The sequence below is a fragment of the Stegostoma tigrinum genome, chromosome 3, assembly GCF_030684315.1.
Source record: "Stegostoma tigrinum isolate sSteTig4 chromosome 3, sSteTig4.hap1, whole genome shotgun sequence".
Taxonomy (NCBI): Eukaryota; Metazoa; Chordata; class Chondrichthyes; order Orectolobiformes; family Stegostomatidae; genus Stegostoma; species Stegostoma tigrinum.
In genome coordinates, this window is record NC_081356.1 from 1,972,738 (window position 1) to 1,990,809 (window position 18,072).

Consider the following 18,072-nt stretch of genomic DNA (forward strand, 5'->3'; position numbering starts at 1 on the left):
AGTTCTTCACATATCCATGCTGACTTTCCTTAATCAACCTGTATTTTCCAAGGAAACTGTTAATTTTGTTTGAATTATTGTTTCCCTGCTTCTGAAAGTCAATTGAGTGGTCTGTAGTTTCCAGACTTGGCTCTTACATTTTTCGTTCGAACAAATGTGCAACATTTGCAATTTTCCAGTCTGGCAGAAACTCCTTTGAGTCTAAAAAGAGTGGAAAATTACGGCCAGTATCTTTGTGATTTCCATTCTCACTTCCTTCAGTCTCCTTTTACTTGAATGTCGCAGGATGAGGGGCAACTTACCAGAGATTTGTAATATTTTGAGAGACTGGGATAGAATTTGTCATGTTTCTCCTAGAGTGGAAACATCAATTACCAGGGGACGTATGGAAATGCTACTTACTATGGGGACATAGGAAAATGCCAGCTACTTGGGAACATATGGAAACGTCAATTACTACAGGACGTATGGAAACGTCAATTACTTGGGGACATAGGTTTCAGGTAAAAGGGGGAAAGTTTAAAGGAAGTGTGAGAACAAGTTTTCTTTACACAGAGTGTGGTAATTGCTTGGAATGCATTGACAGAGGAAATAATGGAGGTGGATACAAGGGCAATATTTAATAGGCATCTTGACAGATATGTGACTGATCAGGGAATAGAGGGATACAGGCAGAGTGGAGGCAAATGGTTTTTAGCTCAGAAAGGCATCATATGTCAGCACAGGCTTGGTGGGCCAAAGGGCATGTTCCTGTGCTGTTCTTTGTTGTTTATTCCTTGGATGTATCTCATTTAGTTCAGCACCTTACCTACTGGCATTTCCAATACTTCCTCCATATCAATTTTAAACCCTCAAGTATCTACAACACCTCCTTTTCCCAGGACCATGGCAGTATTTCCTTCCTTCATAGAAATCGTCACAATGTATTCATTCAATTCCTAGTTGCCCTGCCCCCAGACATGAAGACCTCTTGCTCTCTCATTGACACCACAACTCCTTTTGCCTCCCTGTTGTCAGTTAGAACATAGAACATTACAGTGCAGTACAGGCCCTTTGGCCCTCGATGTTGATCTGACCTGTGAAACCATCTGAAGTCCATCTAACCCACACTATTCCATTATCATCCATATGTTTATCCAATGACCATTTAAATGCCCTTAAAGTTGGCGAGTCTACTACTGTTGCAGGCAGGGCATTCCACGCCCTTACTACTCTCTGAGTAAAGAACCTACCTCTGACATCTGTCCCATATCCATCACCCCTCAATTTAAAGCTATATCCCATCATGCTAGCTGTCACCATCCGAGGAAAAAGGCTCTCACTGTCCACCCTATCTAATCCTCTGATCATCTTATATGTCTCTAATAAGTCACCTCTTAACCTTCTTCTCTCTAACAAAAACAGCCTCAAGTCCCTCAGCCTTTCCTCATAAGACCTTCCCTCCATACCAGGCAACATCCTGGTAAATCTCCCCTGCACCCTTTCCAATTGTTCCACATCCTTCCTATAAAGCGTCGACCAGAACTGTACGCAATACTCCAAGTGCGGCCGCACCTGAGTTTTGTACAGCTGCAACATGACCTCATGGCTCTGAAACTTAATCCCTCTACCAATAAAACGTAACACACCGTACATCTTCTTTACAACCCTATCAACCTGGGTGGCAATTTTCAGGGATCTATGTACATGGCCACCGAGATCTCTCTGCTTGTTCACACTTCCAAGAATCTTACCATTAGCCCAGTATTCTGTATTCCTGTTCCTCCTTCCAAAGTGAATCACCTCACACTTTTCCACACTAAACTCCATTTTCCACCTCTCAGCCCAGCTATTTTCCACACTTTCCAGAATAACACTTCCTCCTTATGAACCTCAATCCTGTCTAGTCTAATAGCCTGTATCTCAGTATTCTCCTCGACAACATTGTCTTTTTCTGGTGTGAATACTGATGAAAAATATTCATTTAGCACCTCTCCTATCTCTTTGGACTCCACGCACAACTTCCCACCATTGTCCTTGACTGGCCCTAATCTTACTCTAGTCATTCTTTTATTACTGACATACCTATAGAAAGCTTTAGGGTTTTCCTTGAATCTACCTGCCAAAGACTTCTCATGTCCTTTCCTGGCTCTTCTTAGCTCTCTGTTTAGATCCTTCCTAGCTAACTTGTAACTTTCAAGCACCCTAACGGAGCCTTCACACCTCATCTTTACATAAGCCTCCTTCTTCCTCTTAACAAGAGATTCAACTTCTTTAGTAAACCACGGTTCCCTCGCTCGACCACTTCCTCCCTGCCTGACAGGTACATACTTATCAAGGACACGCAGTAGCTGTTCCTTGAACAATCTCTACATTTCAATTGCACCCAGCCCCTGTAGTTTCCTTCCCCATCCTATGCATCCAAAATCTTGCCTAATCGCCGCATAGTTGCCTTTCCCACGGCTATAACTCTTGCCCTGCTGTAAATAGCTATCCCTTTCCATCGCTAAAGTAAATGTAACCGAATAGTGGTCGCTATCACCAAAGTGCACACCTACCTCCAAATCTAACACCTGGTCTGGTTCATTACCCAGTACTAAATTCAACGTGGCCTCACCTCTTTTTGGCCTATCTACATACTGTGTCAGGAAACCCTCCCACACACAGTGGACAAAAACTGAACCATCTAACGTATTTGAATTGTAGCATTTCCAGGCAATATCTGGAAAGTTAAAGCCCCCATAGCAACTACCCTGTTACTTTTGCTCCTAAGCATATGTAAGGAACTCTTGTCTTCCTTGGCATTTTATACCCCAGCTACTCCTATCAATATTCTGATAATTGAAATATCTAATTATAATTGCTGTATGATTTTTTTATTTTTCAGTCATTTTCTTGCAAACCTTTTCCTCAACATTTTTCTCACTAATTGATCATCTATGAATGAGGCCAAACAGTATAATTACATTGTCTTTATTCCTTAGCTCTAGCCAGATTGATTCCTTTCTTGACTCCTATGGGAAATCCTCTAGCTGCAGGACCAAACACATTGTTCTGTCTCAAATCCAAAAGAACTGTGGATGCTTTAAATCAGAAACAAAAACAGGAAATGCTGGCAAAGATAAGTTAATAAAGCATTAACTCTGATTTGTCTCCATAGATGCTGCCAGACCCATTGAGCTTTTCCAGCAATTTCTGTTGATGCTGTTTGATTATGTAATCTCTAAATCAATCGATTCCAGTCATCTCAATTTGCCAGCAAGCCATAACTGAGTTCATACATTTTCTACCACTTGGATAAGAGTTACCCAATTAAGAAAGATAGGGCTCCTTAGTCAGTAAACTTTAGGAAATTTATTAAAGGGGAAGGTATTAACTAGCTATAAGAGATTTAACAGGATGATGCAGGGTATGGAAGTTTTGATTTATAAGTAAAGGCTGGATGTGCTGGGACTTTTTTCACTGGAACATAGGAGGTTGAGAGGTGATCAGAGATAATGGGAACTGCAGATGCTGGAGAATCCGAGATAACAAAGTGTGGAGCTGGATGAACACAGCAGGCCAAGCAGCATCTTAGGAGCACAAAAGCTGACGTTTCGGGCCTAGACCCTTCATCAGAAAAGGGGGATAGGGAGAGCATTCTGAAATCAATAGGGAGAGAGGGGGAGGCGGACTGAGGATGGATTCTCCTCTATCCATCTTCGGTCCGCCTCCCCCCTCACTATTTATTTCAGAACCCTCTCCCCATCCCCCTCTCTGATGTAGGGCCTAGGCCCGAAACGTCAGCTTTTGTGCTCCTAAGATGCTGCTTGGCCTGCTGTGTTCATCCAGCTCCACACTTTGTTATCTCGGAGGTTGAGACGCGACCTGATAGAAGTTTATAAAATAATGAGATGTGTCAATAGAGTTAATGATAGTTGCCTTTTTACTAAGATGGGGGATTTCAAGACTAGGTGATACATTTTTAAGGTGAGAGGAGAGAGATTTAAAAACAACATAAGAGGCAATTTTTTTGTACAGATGGTGGTTCGTGTGCAGAATGAACTTCCTGACATAGTGGTAGATGTGGATACAATTACAACATTTAAAAGACATTTGGATGGATTTATGAATGGAAAGATTTGGAGGGATGTGAGCCAAGAGCAGGCAGGTGGAACTTGTTTAGCATGGACAAGTTGGACTGAAGGATCTGTTTCCATGCTGTATGACTCTATGACTAAATGTAATCCTCTCAAGATTCAATCTCAGATGCAACTCACTTGCAGAGAAAGATAATGTGATCATAAAAATTAAGAGCGGGAGTAGGCAATTCAACCCCTTGAGCTTGCTCCGCATTTTTATATGATTACGGCTGATCTCATCTTAGCCTCAACTTCACTTCCCCGCACACTCCCATAACCCTTTAACCCATTATTAATTAAAAACCTGTATTTCCTCAAATTTACTCAATGTCCCAGTCTCCTCCACCCTCTGAGGTAGTGAACTGCACAGACCTTTGAGAGAAGTAATTTCTCCCCATCTCTGTTTTAAATCTGCTACCCTTTAAACTATGACCTCACTTTCTAGATTACCCAACATGAAGGAGGATAGAACATAGAACATAGAACATTACAGCACAGTACAGGCCCTTCGGCCCCCGATGTTGTGCCGACCTGTCATACCGATCTGAAGCCCATCTAACCTACACTATTCCATGTACGTCCATATGCTTATCCAGTGACGACTTAAATGTACCTAAAGCATCTTTTCCACATCTATTTTGTCAATCCTTTTAGCATTTTATATACCTCAATTAGATCTCCAGCCATTCTTCAAAACTCCAGAGAGTATAGGCCTAAACTACTCAATCTCCCTCTCTAATAGATAGATCCCTTATCTCATGTGGTTCTACCTGTCAGAGTTTTTAGTACTCGGCTAACAACTAGCAACAAAATTCCATGGGGCCTCAATTCTGAAGCCTTAGAGTGACCATTACTGTATGTCAGAGCCAGGACTTTTACCAATTTAATAACTGGCTCTTGCAGTTGCAAACACTGTTAATCAATCTGCTGAGATTTGCTGAGGTAGGGTCACAACCATTGCGCCACAAGGGCTCTTATTGTTGCAAAGTTAATTTATTTGTTTCCCAATCACAGAGCATCTTACTACATCATTACCACAAAATATGATGGAGCAATTTGCACCATCTTTCTCTCTGATCATTATCAACTTTACAAATAATGCACCCTTGAGTAATGCTTCATTTTCCAAGGGACTTTTCAGAAGGATTCAAGAGCTCCTTTATTCAAACAGCTTCCCAATTTAGGTTCGGTCCTTATTCAGATATCTGTTACAAGACTGGTTACTGCCTTAATACAGTGTTTCATATACATTTGTGGTTAATGAAAAATATGAAATGCAAAATGCTTCCGTAGCCATGTGAAACTACAAAAGAACTTTGTTTACGTTGGTACTTATCACAATAAATACAGTAATGCTGTCTAAAAATATTAAAGTTAGTCTAACTGCTAATCAGCCAGCCCCTTGCTGCAGCCATGGCATCATTAGTCTCTGTGGCTATTTGCATCTGCAACTGTTCAGTCATATTTGTGTAATCTGTGCAATCTCATTCATGCTTTATAATCTGTGCTGAAAACAACAAATGCTGGAGATCACAGTGGATCAGACAGCCTCTATGGAGAGACAGCAAGCTAACATTTTGAGTCTAGATCACTCTTCATCAGTGTTGTCAGTCCCTGGATGCTGCCTGACCCGCTGAGATCCTCAGCATTGGTTGTTTTCAGTACAGATTCCAGCATCTGCAATAATTTACTCCTCCCTTTATAATCCTAATATAGACATTATTACATCTCTGTCATACTACACCCATCTGGTATCTTACAATTGTGTATTCCAGAATGATCTTTCTTTCCTAGTATTCTTTGCACCTTGGGATTCTTCTCTGGAGTCTCCACTGATTCTGTCACCCCTGCCAAGTTAGTTTAAATCTTTCCAAATGCTCTAGTCAATCATCCCGCAGGAAAATTGGTCCTAGCTCTGTTTGAAGATTGAACATTTCAACTAATGACCTTCTGGATGGGTATTATTGGACAGTGATGGTTGTGCTAGAAGCTAAATAATAGTTTGCATCGTCAAATGATTTTAATGCTCATTTCAGTGCCTCAGAAAAGACTGCAAACTCAAAAACAGTTGAATGCAAGAGAAGTTGCAAGGCTTACCCTGTAGCATTGATTTATTTTACCTGCCAAAGTGTTGTTGAGGTGACTTATCGTCTCATTTGTTTTGGGTATTAAACCTATGTAAATGTTTGCATTGGCTAGCCTACTTCGGTTTTGTATCTTTGTCGATTACTTTTTTTACTGCTACACCCAAGTCTGCTTAGAGCAGCTATCAATCTGAAGTGAATAAGGTAGCTACATTACAATGGGATATGTTTAATTCTATAGAAAATTATTGCAAGTGGAATGGACTTTGGTTTATGTGGATTCTGAGTTGTGATAACATTTGTTTATGGAATTCTTATTAAACCATGCTGAGATGTTTGGATTCAATTTGCAATACTAAAGTTGATTTACAAAATTGATTATCTTTTCACTTGTTTCATTAGAGCGCTCCAATTTAATAATGATTCCAAGACTAAGAATGTAACCCCTTGGGCAGTCAGCTCAGCCCAAGTAGGGCTGTCTTTGCAATTTGCATTATGCCATTGTAACTCACAACCTCAGGCTACAGGTCTCTTAGTCTGACCTGATCTGGATGGTGCCAGTTGATTAGCATTCTTCGCATGCTCTGATTTCAGAGGTGGGTCTGGGCTGTGTGTTTCTGTGTTTTTTTGGAGATTTTCCAGTAGTAGTTTTTATAGAGCATGAGCAAATTATTATCGAAGGAAGATGCATTTTAAAACATTGACCTGGCAGTTTATTCCATTTCTAATTGAAGATAGAATGTTCAGAAATCAGCAGTTGGCTCCATGTTTTTGTAAATTAATTTTTAGATCAAATTTTTCTGGGACAGTTTCTCAGGTATTGATAGTTATAATTTTTGTTTACTTTCCACAATGATTCATGCATTGCCCTTGTGATTAAATAAAGACAAGTCAGCATTGCTTTTCATGTGTTGTGATAGGCATTAAAAAATTCTTGATTTTTGGTTTTCAGTCATTCTGAACTTTAGCCTTTCCAGCTCACTGGGTTGTAAATAAAATATTCTCTATGCAGGCCTCGCTTAGTTTACCCTATTTGAATATATGAGCCATACTGACTAGAACGTCTAGATTCGATTGAATCGGTAACAACAAGTTGGCCTCAGTGAAGATGGTGTTTGGGACACCACAGTTCACCTTAAAATTTGTGCACTACATAATGGCTGTAAAAGTTTTTAAGAGCCCAGCACCTGACCCTTTCCTACGCTGTGGATTTGGGCCATTTGGAATCTGCTGCTTAAGCACAGGCCTGAATCCAGGCTAAGCACAATCCCAATGATTGTGCTGGTAAAAACAGGTTTTCTCTCAAGGCTAGAGATAACAAGGTGTAGAGCTGGATGAACACAACAGGCCAAGCAGCATCAGAGGAGCTGGAAGGCTGACGTTTCAGGCCTAGACCTACCAATATCAATTACCTCTGGCAACCACCTAGAAACCAATATCCATTTCAAGCCCACCAAAGCAGTTCTGAAGAAAGGTCTAGTCCCGAAACATCAGCCTTCCTGCTCTTCTGATGCTGCTTGGCCTGCTGTGTTCATCCAGCTCTACACCTTGTTGTGTCAGATCCTCCAGCATCGGCAGTTCGTACTATCTCTTTCTCTCAAGGCAGATGCTTCAACCTTCTGCTGGTTAAATACTGCTAACATGGACAGGATCCACATGATGAGGAACTTACTTGCATAAAGTTCCTGATTTCTACTTTACATATTTGAAATTTTATATATTTGTTCATTCTGGTACAAGTCGCCACGGAAACTATGCATGATTGAACTGTGCAGAAAGAGAGGAGGATGGTTGGAAGAGCAGTGGTTTTAGGGGATTCCTTACTTGGGGGAACAGGCTTGTGATCTCAAGTCCCAGGCTAAAGTTTTGAGGACAATGATCCAAATCCTACCATGTTAGTTAGTGAAATTTGAATTCCATTTGAACAAAAAAACTGTAATTAAAACCTAACCTAACTGCAACCATATAACCATTGTTGATTATTGTAAAATCCTGTTCAGTTCATGAGATTCCTTCAGGGACTGCATCACTGTTCCTTCACTGTCAACTTACTCCCTAACAGCATTGTAGCTGTCTATCCGTTGTCTGCGATAACAAAGTGTGGAGCTGGATGAACACAGCAGGCCAAGCAGCAACTCAGGAGTACAAAAGCTGACATTTCAGGCCTAGACCCTTCAATAATGTCTGTAGCAGTTCAAGAGGTGACTCATTACCAGTATCCTGAGGGCAAGTAGGAATGCACGCGAGGCAAGCCAGCGATGCCAAAGAAAAAGTTAGAAAGAAGATTCCTGATCTGAATTCATATCAGTTGAAGCTGAGTGCAGGCACTGAACAAAAGCTGGGCTGCTTTCAGAATGGAACAGAGGAAGAGAAGTTGGCTATTCAGCCTTTCAAGCCTGTTCCACCATTCAATGACATTGTGGCTGATCATTACCTCACTGTCACTTTGGAACTGTGTGTACTGCTGCTTCTCAATCACATAGGTATTCAGGCTGTGAAATTCTGCCATCACCTTTCCAATGCTAGTACTGTGACAAGGCAAGAATTTTAGCTGCTTCTCTGTTCTAGCATTGACCTTGGCCCAAATAGGATTAAATCTCTGTTTAGTTAAAAAAGAGAGACTCATTCTCTTAGCAGAACACCCTGAGCGCCTGCTCTATTAAGGACTACCACAGAGGTATCAACCACATTGTGAGAGGGACTGCCCATCTTGGCTTAAGGTCAGCATTTGCTAAGTGCCTCATGTTACAGGAATGATTTCCTATTGGATAGCAGTGTTGAGGTTCCCACCTTAACTCATCTTCAGCAATAATCACCTGCATCATCGAATTTTTGGTGGTGAATGTCAAGACCAGGAAGTGGGAATGTCACTGATACACTAATCTAAAGTCCCACGCTGGTGTTCTGGTGTCATGGACTCAAATTCCACCATGGCACATAGTGACATTTCAATTCAGCAAAATTTAGAATGAAAACAAAACTAGTCTAATATCAACCATATACGGATTGTCATTAAAAAATACATTGTTAATGTCTCTGCCCTTAAGGGGAGGAGATCAGCCATCTTTCCCTGGCCTATATGTGACAATGTAGTTGACTCTGAGCTGCCCATTGAAATGGCATAGAGAGCCAATTAGTTCAAGGAGCAACTAGGGATGGGCACCAAACACCTGACCAGCAATGTCCTCATCCTGTACAACAATAAATAAAAGGTCGTTGTCACAGATTCATCTGTCAATCCTTCCCTATCCCTACAACCTCTCCCAACCCATGTTTGCCTTAAAACCACCTTAGATTCTGTTCTCACCAGTCAGCTAAGGAGGGAATGGGTTGTGATGGGATTCACACATACAGGAAACCCAAGTCCAACAAGAAGGGTGAATTCAAGTAGACCACATTTTATTGGAGGGATGCCTATTTTCTGCAATGTGTGACTTGCAGTATTTAAGAATGGATGTGAATGGCCATAAAAAGTGAACAAGGTCTGTGAAACTTGTCAAGCTGACAAGTTATTTTAGACTACTACTCTGAAAAATAGCAATCAATTATGTGATAACAAGCTGTAGAGCTGGATGAACACAGAAGGCCAAGCAGTATCAGAGGAGCAGGAACGCTGTCTAGACCCTTCTTCAGAATCAACTATGTGTTCCAGTTGACAACAATCAGGGTTTATAATTTCAATAGCTGTTTGTTGACATACAGGGGAGGGGTCTAATGATAGTGTTAATGATTGTTAACTGTTTCCTAAATTTTTCATTGTACAGCGAGGGCATGAAAATTAAGTCTGTTTGACAGTTCCAACATATTATTAAGGGATTACCCATCTTTAATGTGAGGTTAAAAATATGTGTTTGCTTTTATTGGGAATTAAGCACTTGGAAAGGCTGAGTTTCTATCAATCAGAGTTTTTTTAAAAATATAATGCAGTTTATAACAGACACTTAGAATTCTAGCTTATTTAATTTCAGAGTGGCTTTTGATATCTGCCCGTGGTACATTCTGGATTAGTTGAGATGGAGAGTGTAAGGGCAAGGATCAAAGGGAGCTCTGGGCAGTAATGGGGCTAATGACTGAGCATGAGTTGACGTAGAAGCTATAAGATGCCATTGGTAGGGTGGATGGTGTAGAGAAGTACAGGTTCACATGGAGGTCATGAAGTGGCATAGAGAGAACATAGAAGAATAAAAGTTGGCATAGAGGGTATATGAGCCCCAGAGGCTAGGCGGAAGGTAAAGGCTGGCATGGAGGGTATGAGAGGCCAGTTGGAGAATAAGTTAGCATACAGGGTGTGAGGGCACTTGTGACAGAGTAAAGAGCTGATGGTTGTTATGGATGGTAGGAAGGAGATGGGGATGGGTGGGACATGAGTTAGCATGGATGCAGCACAGAGAGAAAGTGAAGAGTGAGGTGGTGTGAGGGTTGTGAGCTCAAAGACTGACCTGCTATTTCAGCTGAAATGAATAGGACAGCCCTCATCCCACAGTGTGACTGACATGACACCACAATAGTTTCACAGATCACCATCAGCCCTCCACACCCCAAACACGCACACTCCACGCTCTTGCACAGTTTTGGGAATAGACTCCCTCCCTCTCTCTCTCGCGCGCGCACACACACATACACACACACACACACACACACACACACACACACACACACACACACACACACACACACACACACACACACACACACACACACACACACACACACACACACACGCACACACACACACACTATAAATCCAGCTTCTAAGGGCAGAACCTCTTTAGGTAGGTCTACCAAGCCAAGAATTTTCTTAGCTCTGTGCACCGACCTCAGGAGTATGTATCGATGCCCAATTAAGCCTGTATCCTCAGCAGGGCTAGTGTTGTGTGCTTAGTTAGCATTACTTCAGAGAATCCAAACAAACACTCATGATGGTCTAGCACAGATGAAATTAGGATATTGAAATTTTCACAGCAACTTGAAAACAAAACAGGTTGTCACTGCATTTTCCATAGAGAAGGTTGTGAAATTGCACAGTCTGTCCAGGGAAATGTCATGTTATATACTATTATTGCAAGTTAAACACTGAACAATGAGTGACATGGAATTCTATCAGTGAGTGAAAACAGTTATTGATGCCTGCAGGTACCTTCAGTCAGTTGACCCTCTTTCATCAGGAGACTTGCATGAGATTTCACAGGTCCAGTTGAGCAGGCTTAACTAAGAAGATAATATCAAAAGAACTTAAAGAATTTTCAAGACATTGCACGAAGGGCTAATGGAGAGAGACACAAACTATTTTGCCTTCTAGGCATCAAATTGTTTCATGAATGTAATATGCAAAAAAAATTCCAGAGAAAGGGAAATTTCAGGAATAAGTAAAAACATATTCTCTGTTATTCCAACAGCGTGATTAACTTACTAAAGAAATATATGAAATGTGTGTTTCCAATGCATCTCATTTAATGTAGATGTAGCTGTACATAGAACCATATGTCTCAGATTTTATTGATGCAGTAAGCATTATTTGAAACTTTTCAAAGTTTTGCATGAATCTTTTTATTTGAGTAATATTTGTTTTTATTGAGTTGGTAGGGATGGTTTCAAGGGCTGCTAGTTGACATAAACAGAGCAGTTTTGTCCTAATGGTTTTGACGGATCACTACAACTCCAATTATGCAGTCAATTCAGGTGTTAGCAACTGTGTCCTGTGATGAAAAGCAGAAGTAGCCATCTGTTACAATTAGGTGTGACAAATATTTGTAATTCTGAAGTGCAAATAGACAGCATTTGTTTTGTACGCTTTATCCATTTACTTTAAGCAAAGAGCAGCCTCACGCGATGATTTTATAAGGGCCAGTGGAGACCATCAGAAAACAACACTTTTTTAAAATGCCTATATTGTGTGGTTCAGAGAAGCACTGTCAATCCAGGAAAGAACCCCCACCCCACAATCCCTGCAATGATTTGACTGAAATTTACAATTTAGTTGTTACCAATGTTGATTCTAAAACTGGGTCTGCAGATGACCAGTCACTGTTCTCCTTCATCTGACTACAGTACCTACACTTGATGTTATTCTTTCCTAAAGTGTCTGAGTCACAATATTCCGCACCCAAGCTTCAGGCATCGACTCAGTTAACCTGGTTCACCTGGTCGTTCATACCTCATTATCTTGGTATTTCAAGTTCCTGGGCTATGCAGAATGACAAGATTAGAAACAACTCCTTATCTACCTCTGTGATAATGGGAACTGCAGATGCTGGAGAATCCAAGATAATGAAATGTGAGGCTGGATGAACACAGCAGGCCCAGCAGCATCTCAGGAGCACAAAAGCTGATGAAGGGTCCAGGCCCGAAACGTCAGCTTTTGTGCTCCTGAGATGCTGCTGGGCCTGCTGTGTTCATCCAGCCTCACATTTCATTATCCTTATCTACCTCCTCCTCTTTACACAAAAGAAAAATTCTATGACTCCCCTGGTGATGGGCCTTTGGTTAATAGCATTGTTTAGGTCCAAACTCGTCTTCATTTTGCCAAGGCCTCCACAGCAACCATGAATCAGGGTTCAAGTTAACTTATTCCCTCTGTGCATTGACGTTCATGTCCTTCATTGTGCTTCAAATTTAAATCATAGTTATTTTAATGGCTTGTGTATTTTACTTCATGTCATGACGCATTGATCACAGGTTACGTGAAGTTCCCAGATAAGTATACAGGACAAACTGGTGTCACAGTAAAAGTCCTTTTATTCACTGATGGGATGTGGGTGTCATCAGCTGGGACTGCATTCATTACACATCCCTAGTAGCCCTTGAGAAGGTGTTGGTGACACATTTCACTCCACACAAACTGGGAACTATACTGCCATTCCTTCACTGTCGCTGGATCAAAATCCTGGAATTCCCTCCATGAGGGCATTGCGGATCTACTGACAGCACATGGACTGCGGCAGTTCAAGAAGGCAGCTCACCCCCACCTTCTCAAGAGCAACCATGGATGGGAAATATGCCAACTCAGCCAGTGACACCCACATTCTACAAGGGAATTAAAGAAAACATCAGGCAGGTTCCCCAGTGGCGAGTACACCAAACTTATGTCAGACTGCGACCAATCCCTTAAACTGTGTGCGGACTGTTTCTGGATGTAGCCAAGAACCCTGACCAATAGCAGCCCCCAAAATTGTTATGAGGACTACCCCCCCGGTCCACTTTGTGATGTGGCACGTTGATTGAATAAACATGCTGTATATAAGCTGCACAATTCGAGATGGACAATAAACGCTGGCCTAACTGGTGCCACCCACATTGTATGAGTGAATTGTTTTAAAAATCCACATTTCATTAAACTTATTAAGATAATTATTGATGGTCATGTGAATTAAGCTTTCAGCTCGTGCATCCATTGTCAATTTTACTTGCAAGTCAGGAGTAAACAAGATGATCGCCCTTCCACTGTCTAACAGTATTAATTAGCCCAAATTGACAAAAATATTACAACTTATGAGCATAACAATTTTGCGGTCACAACTAACTTGTTAAACTACGAAGTGATATTACTAGATTGTATCATTATGGACTTCTGCTCAGCAGAATCTGCAGTTGGATTGTTTGACCTGATATTATGCAGAATTACAGTCTTTCAGCAAAGTAGCAGGTTATTTCAACCAGAAGATGCATCATGATGTTTGGGCCCCACATGAGACCCCTTCCAATTTTCTTTCACCGCATCAACATATTTTTCAGTTTCATTCTCTCTTACATGCTCACCTTACTTTCCCGAAAGTGCTGTGACCTCATCTGCTCTTGGTGGCAGCAGTTACACATTCTAATCATTGTCTGAATAAAGCTGTTTGTCCTGAATTCCATATTGGATGTCTGATTCGCAAATCTGACCTGCTGTCTGAGATAAATTAAAATAATGGTCTCCAGAATTAGAATGCCTCATCATATTTTCAGTTTTGAAATTCTTTTCAATCATATTGCTATGTTAAGCTATAACAGTTTAATTACCTAAAATTATCAGTCTGTCAATCACATTAGCTATCCTACAGTACTCTTGCACTTTTCTCTTTTCCATTTCCTTTTAGATGTAACATTGCCTGTTCCGTTTCTTGCCTTTCTTAACTTGCAACATTACAACCCATCTAAAACAGGAATTCATCACCTTGAAGTTGAATAATTTATCCATTAGGTTTCCGTTCATCTGATCTTAAATATATTTTTTGATCTCTTCTTCCAATATCATTCTGTCATATTTGTCTAACCTGTTAAACACTCAGGCAAAATCATCTTCTAATATTTTTGCCATATTGCTATTTCTAACCTATCAGTTTATAATGGACACCCATTAATGACTCTATCTATATCCTGATTTATTCTTCTTCCACTCTTCAGCCTGGATTTTCACTTCAGAGGCAGGGTGGAGTCAGTTACCTGCCCACCATCTGCCTCAAATCATAGGATTTTTGCCCCATGTTTCAGTGAACATCCCCAGATGTAGGTCAGGGATGTAGATTGGAGGGTTGTCATGTGGCAAGGCAAGTTGCTTCAGATGCCTGCCTTATTCTTTGTGACTTTGCTTCAGTTGTGCTGCCAAACTTTAGGGGATCTATCCCCTCATCCCTCAATTCCCTCATTATCTACCCAGATTTCCATACTTAAGTCAACCTATATCAGCAAGGGCCCTTCACAACCTCCATACTAATCCTTGTCTCTTCACTCATCACTGTAGCCTTTTATAGCCCCTTTACCAACTTGGTGAGTGCCAATTCATGCTGACCCACATCCCCATCTAACAGTCTTTGCCTTTATAGTCTCTATGCCAGCTCACCCAGTGTATACTATGACAAGAATCAGCTGCTACGGTGAGATTAAATAAAATAATGTTCTGAGTATGTAGTACAAACATTACATTTTAATAATACTTTGGATCCAAAATCAAAATCAATACATTTAAATGCCCATACATAGTTAATTCAACAGTAACTAATATTTGTATTCATAATTCTATATCAAGGACAACATATCCTTTAATGATCTCTCACAGCTGTCAATCAAGCTATTATTTTAAACCTCCACACCATCGTGATATCAATTCAGGTTTAAATCTGTTGGAGGTAGAACTCTAGACACCATATACTTGGACATTGAGTAGTCAATAAATTCCCACACACAGTTTGTTCCACACATGTGTATCACCTTTCTCCCTTTTATATTTAGTCCAGCAATTAACTAATTAACTGCAGTCAGCTGCTTATCTCTGCTCACATTTTCTTCTTACTTTTAAATTAAACTTTAAAGGCAAGCAAGTCATGAACTGAAGAATTTCAAAATGAAATGTATTGCCATATACTATATTTTTGCCTGATGATGCAACCTTCCACATTTTCCATTTTTTAATATAAAAATTATTACGTTAGTTACTAACATGATCTGAAATAAAGCAAAAATCTTTTTTGCCTTTAGACTGTTTCAGCCCCTGGGTCTACCTCTATGAGGATCCCCAATAATTAGTTCAAATAAGTGTCTTTTCTTGTGAAACGTTCTGACAACTAGAGTTCAATCATTCTACTTTAATTTGGCAATTTCATTCCTTTCTAACATTTCCTTTTTGTGAACAAGATCAATCATCAACCTCTTCTGACTGACACCTTTTGTCAAACATTGTTGCAAAGAAAGTTATTAAGGACATAACATTTGACGGGTGCATTTTTCTCTTGTCGCTTGTGCTGGATAGGGTTTTCTTCAGAATGTCAAATAAATACACACCACATCTGTTATTTGCAGTAGTGTCAGTGATTCAACAGTTAAGGTGCCTTTAATTTACTTTTACTCATTTTCTTGACTTGCTATGCCAATGGACATTTAATAAAGATTAACACATTTTTTTTTCCCACCATTAATATGATAAACCTTGCCACACTAGAATATTTATCAGGAAGATTGTCATGTGCAGCATCACTGAAAAGAACTAGCTTCAGATTTTTTCGGTCAACCAAGGCTGGAAATCTCAATGTGCATTTTTCTTAATTTAAGCTTAATACCCAAGTCTACGTATTTAAAAGCCTTCAAAGCCTGACTTCCAATCTTAAATTGCTTTTTATTTTATCCAGAGCAATCCCTTCAAATTCCTTACCACCAGCCATTGCCCCACAGAAAATCATTTTGTGGATTGTAAAAATTCCTGCTAATTTCTCTTAGGGATACACGAAAGCAAAGGTAAAGTTGGTGTAATCCCACTCTTCCATTAGAGAACAAAAACTAGCTCTGAGTTTACCCTGTGGGTCACCATGGAAAGAAATTGAGAAGCAGAGCCCTTCACAATAACCTCAGCCAGTGGGGGGAATTGAACCCACACTGTTGTCGTCGCTCTGCATCACAAACCAGCTATACAAGCTAACCATACGTAACGTTCTGCAAAGGTTGCTATCACTCTACCAATGACTACATGTGTAACTGGGTGGCATGGTGGCTCGGTGGTTAGCACTGCTGCCGCACAGCACCAGGGACCCAGGTTAGATTCCATCCTTGGGCGGCTGTCTGTATGGAGTTTGCATATTCCCCCCATGTCATTGTGGGTTTCGTCTGGGTGCTCCAGTTTCCTCCCACAGTCCAAAGACGTGCAGGCTGGGTGGATTGGTCATGCTAAATTGCCTGTAGTGTTCAGGGATGCCTCGAGTAGGGGGATGGTTCTGGGTGGGATACTCTGAGGGTCAGTGTTGACTTGTTGGGCCAAAGGCCCTGTTTCCACACTATAGGGATTCTATGATGATTATATTTATTGGTCAGCACAACATCAAGGGCCAAAGGGCCTGTACTGTGCTGTAATGTTCTATGTTCTATGCATGAAACTGAGCAATGTGATGTTTGGATAGGATGATTCTCAACTCAGCTTGCATTTGTCTAATTAATCTATAACTTGATCATGCTTCAGACATGCAATCAAATTCAGTGTTACTTTATTCTAACATAATTAAGTTGGACATGATGCAATATTGGGAAGTTGGCTTGGTGTACTGGGTTGTTTACTTGGATTAACATGGTCAAAGACTACAACTGACATCAGGTTTTGATAAATGTAAAGGTAAAACACACATATGTTATTTGAATGTCTTCTACAATGAAGAATAACAAGTAGTAGCTCACCATGTTTTTGGTTTGTATTTTGCTGTTGGAAATACAATTGTGTAAAGCACTGGTCATTTTTTTTTTTGATGCTTTCTGTTTCTGTTCCGTTGGTAAGATTCCAAGGTTCAACCATTGTAATACACTGGATTTGTTCAGGACCCAGCCTCAATAACTCCAATATCCTTGGGCTGGAGGCAGGTAAAGAATCAGAAAAGTCCAGGTCCTGATAGTTGTCCTATGATCTCTTGTGGAAAGAGTGTGCAAAGCCCAGTTGAGAATACGATTTGACTTGTTTGTCTGTTCTGCACATTTGGAAAGCATTAATAATGTTGATTTGTTTGTGGTAATGGAGAGTTTCAGTGAAACTACAATGAAAAGGATCAGTGTATTAAAGAAAGGAAAAGAATAGTGGGAAGATTTTTTAAAAACGTGTTACAACCATTACTTTTTAAATTGTTCCACTGGTATTTACATAAGTGTTTACAAAACTGCACTATGAAAGTACTTTAGAAATCGCAAGTGAAATCAACCATCGATCTTTTTGTTTCTTTCCCAGATCAGAGAGCTGGGACGTGCTTTTACAGCCTAACCAATGGCCGCTGTGCTCAGGAGCAGACAATACGCTATACCAAGATGCAGTGTTGCTGTGAATCTGGGCGCTGTTGGGCCCTTGGCTCTGTTCCAGAGATGTGCCCAATCAGAGGTTCTGGTAAGAAACAAAATGCAGCAATCTCAAACGCGAATGTAGATGAGGTAACATCAGATAATGGGTG

General features: G+C 40.6%; 1 protein-coding gene across 1 annotated transcript in view; it reads left to right on the forward strand.

Annotated features, from left to right (window-relative positions):
- LOC125450677 (fibrillin-2) overlaps positions 1-18,072 on the forward strand; it is a 343,642-nt gene that overhangs the window by 148,626 nt on the left and 176,944 nt on the right. Inside the window, exon 9 of the mRNA XM_059642692.1 lies at positions 17,856-18,008. Within this exon, the coding sequence (XP_059498675.1) occupies positions 17,856-18,008 (153 nt within the window). The remainder of the gene's footprint in view (positions 1-17,855; positions 18,009-18,072) is intronic.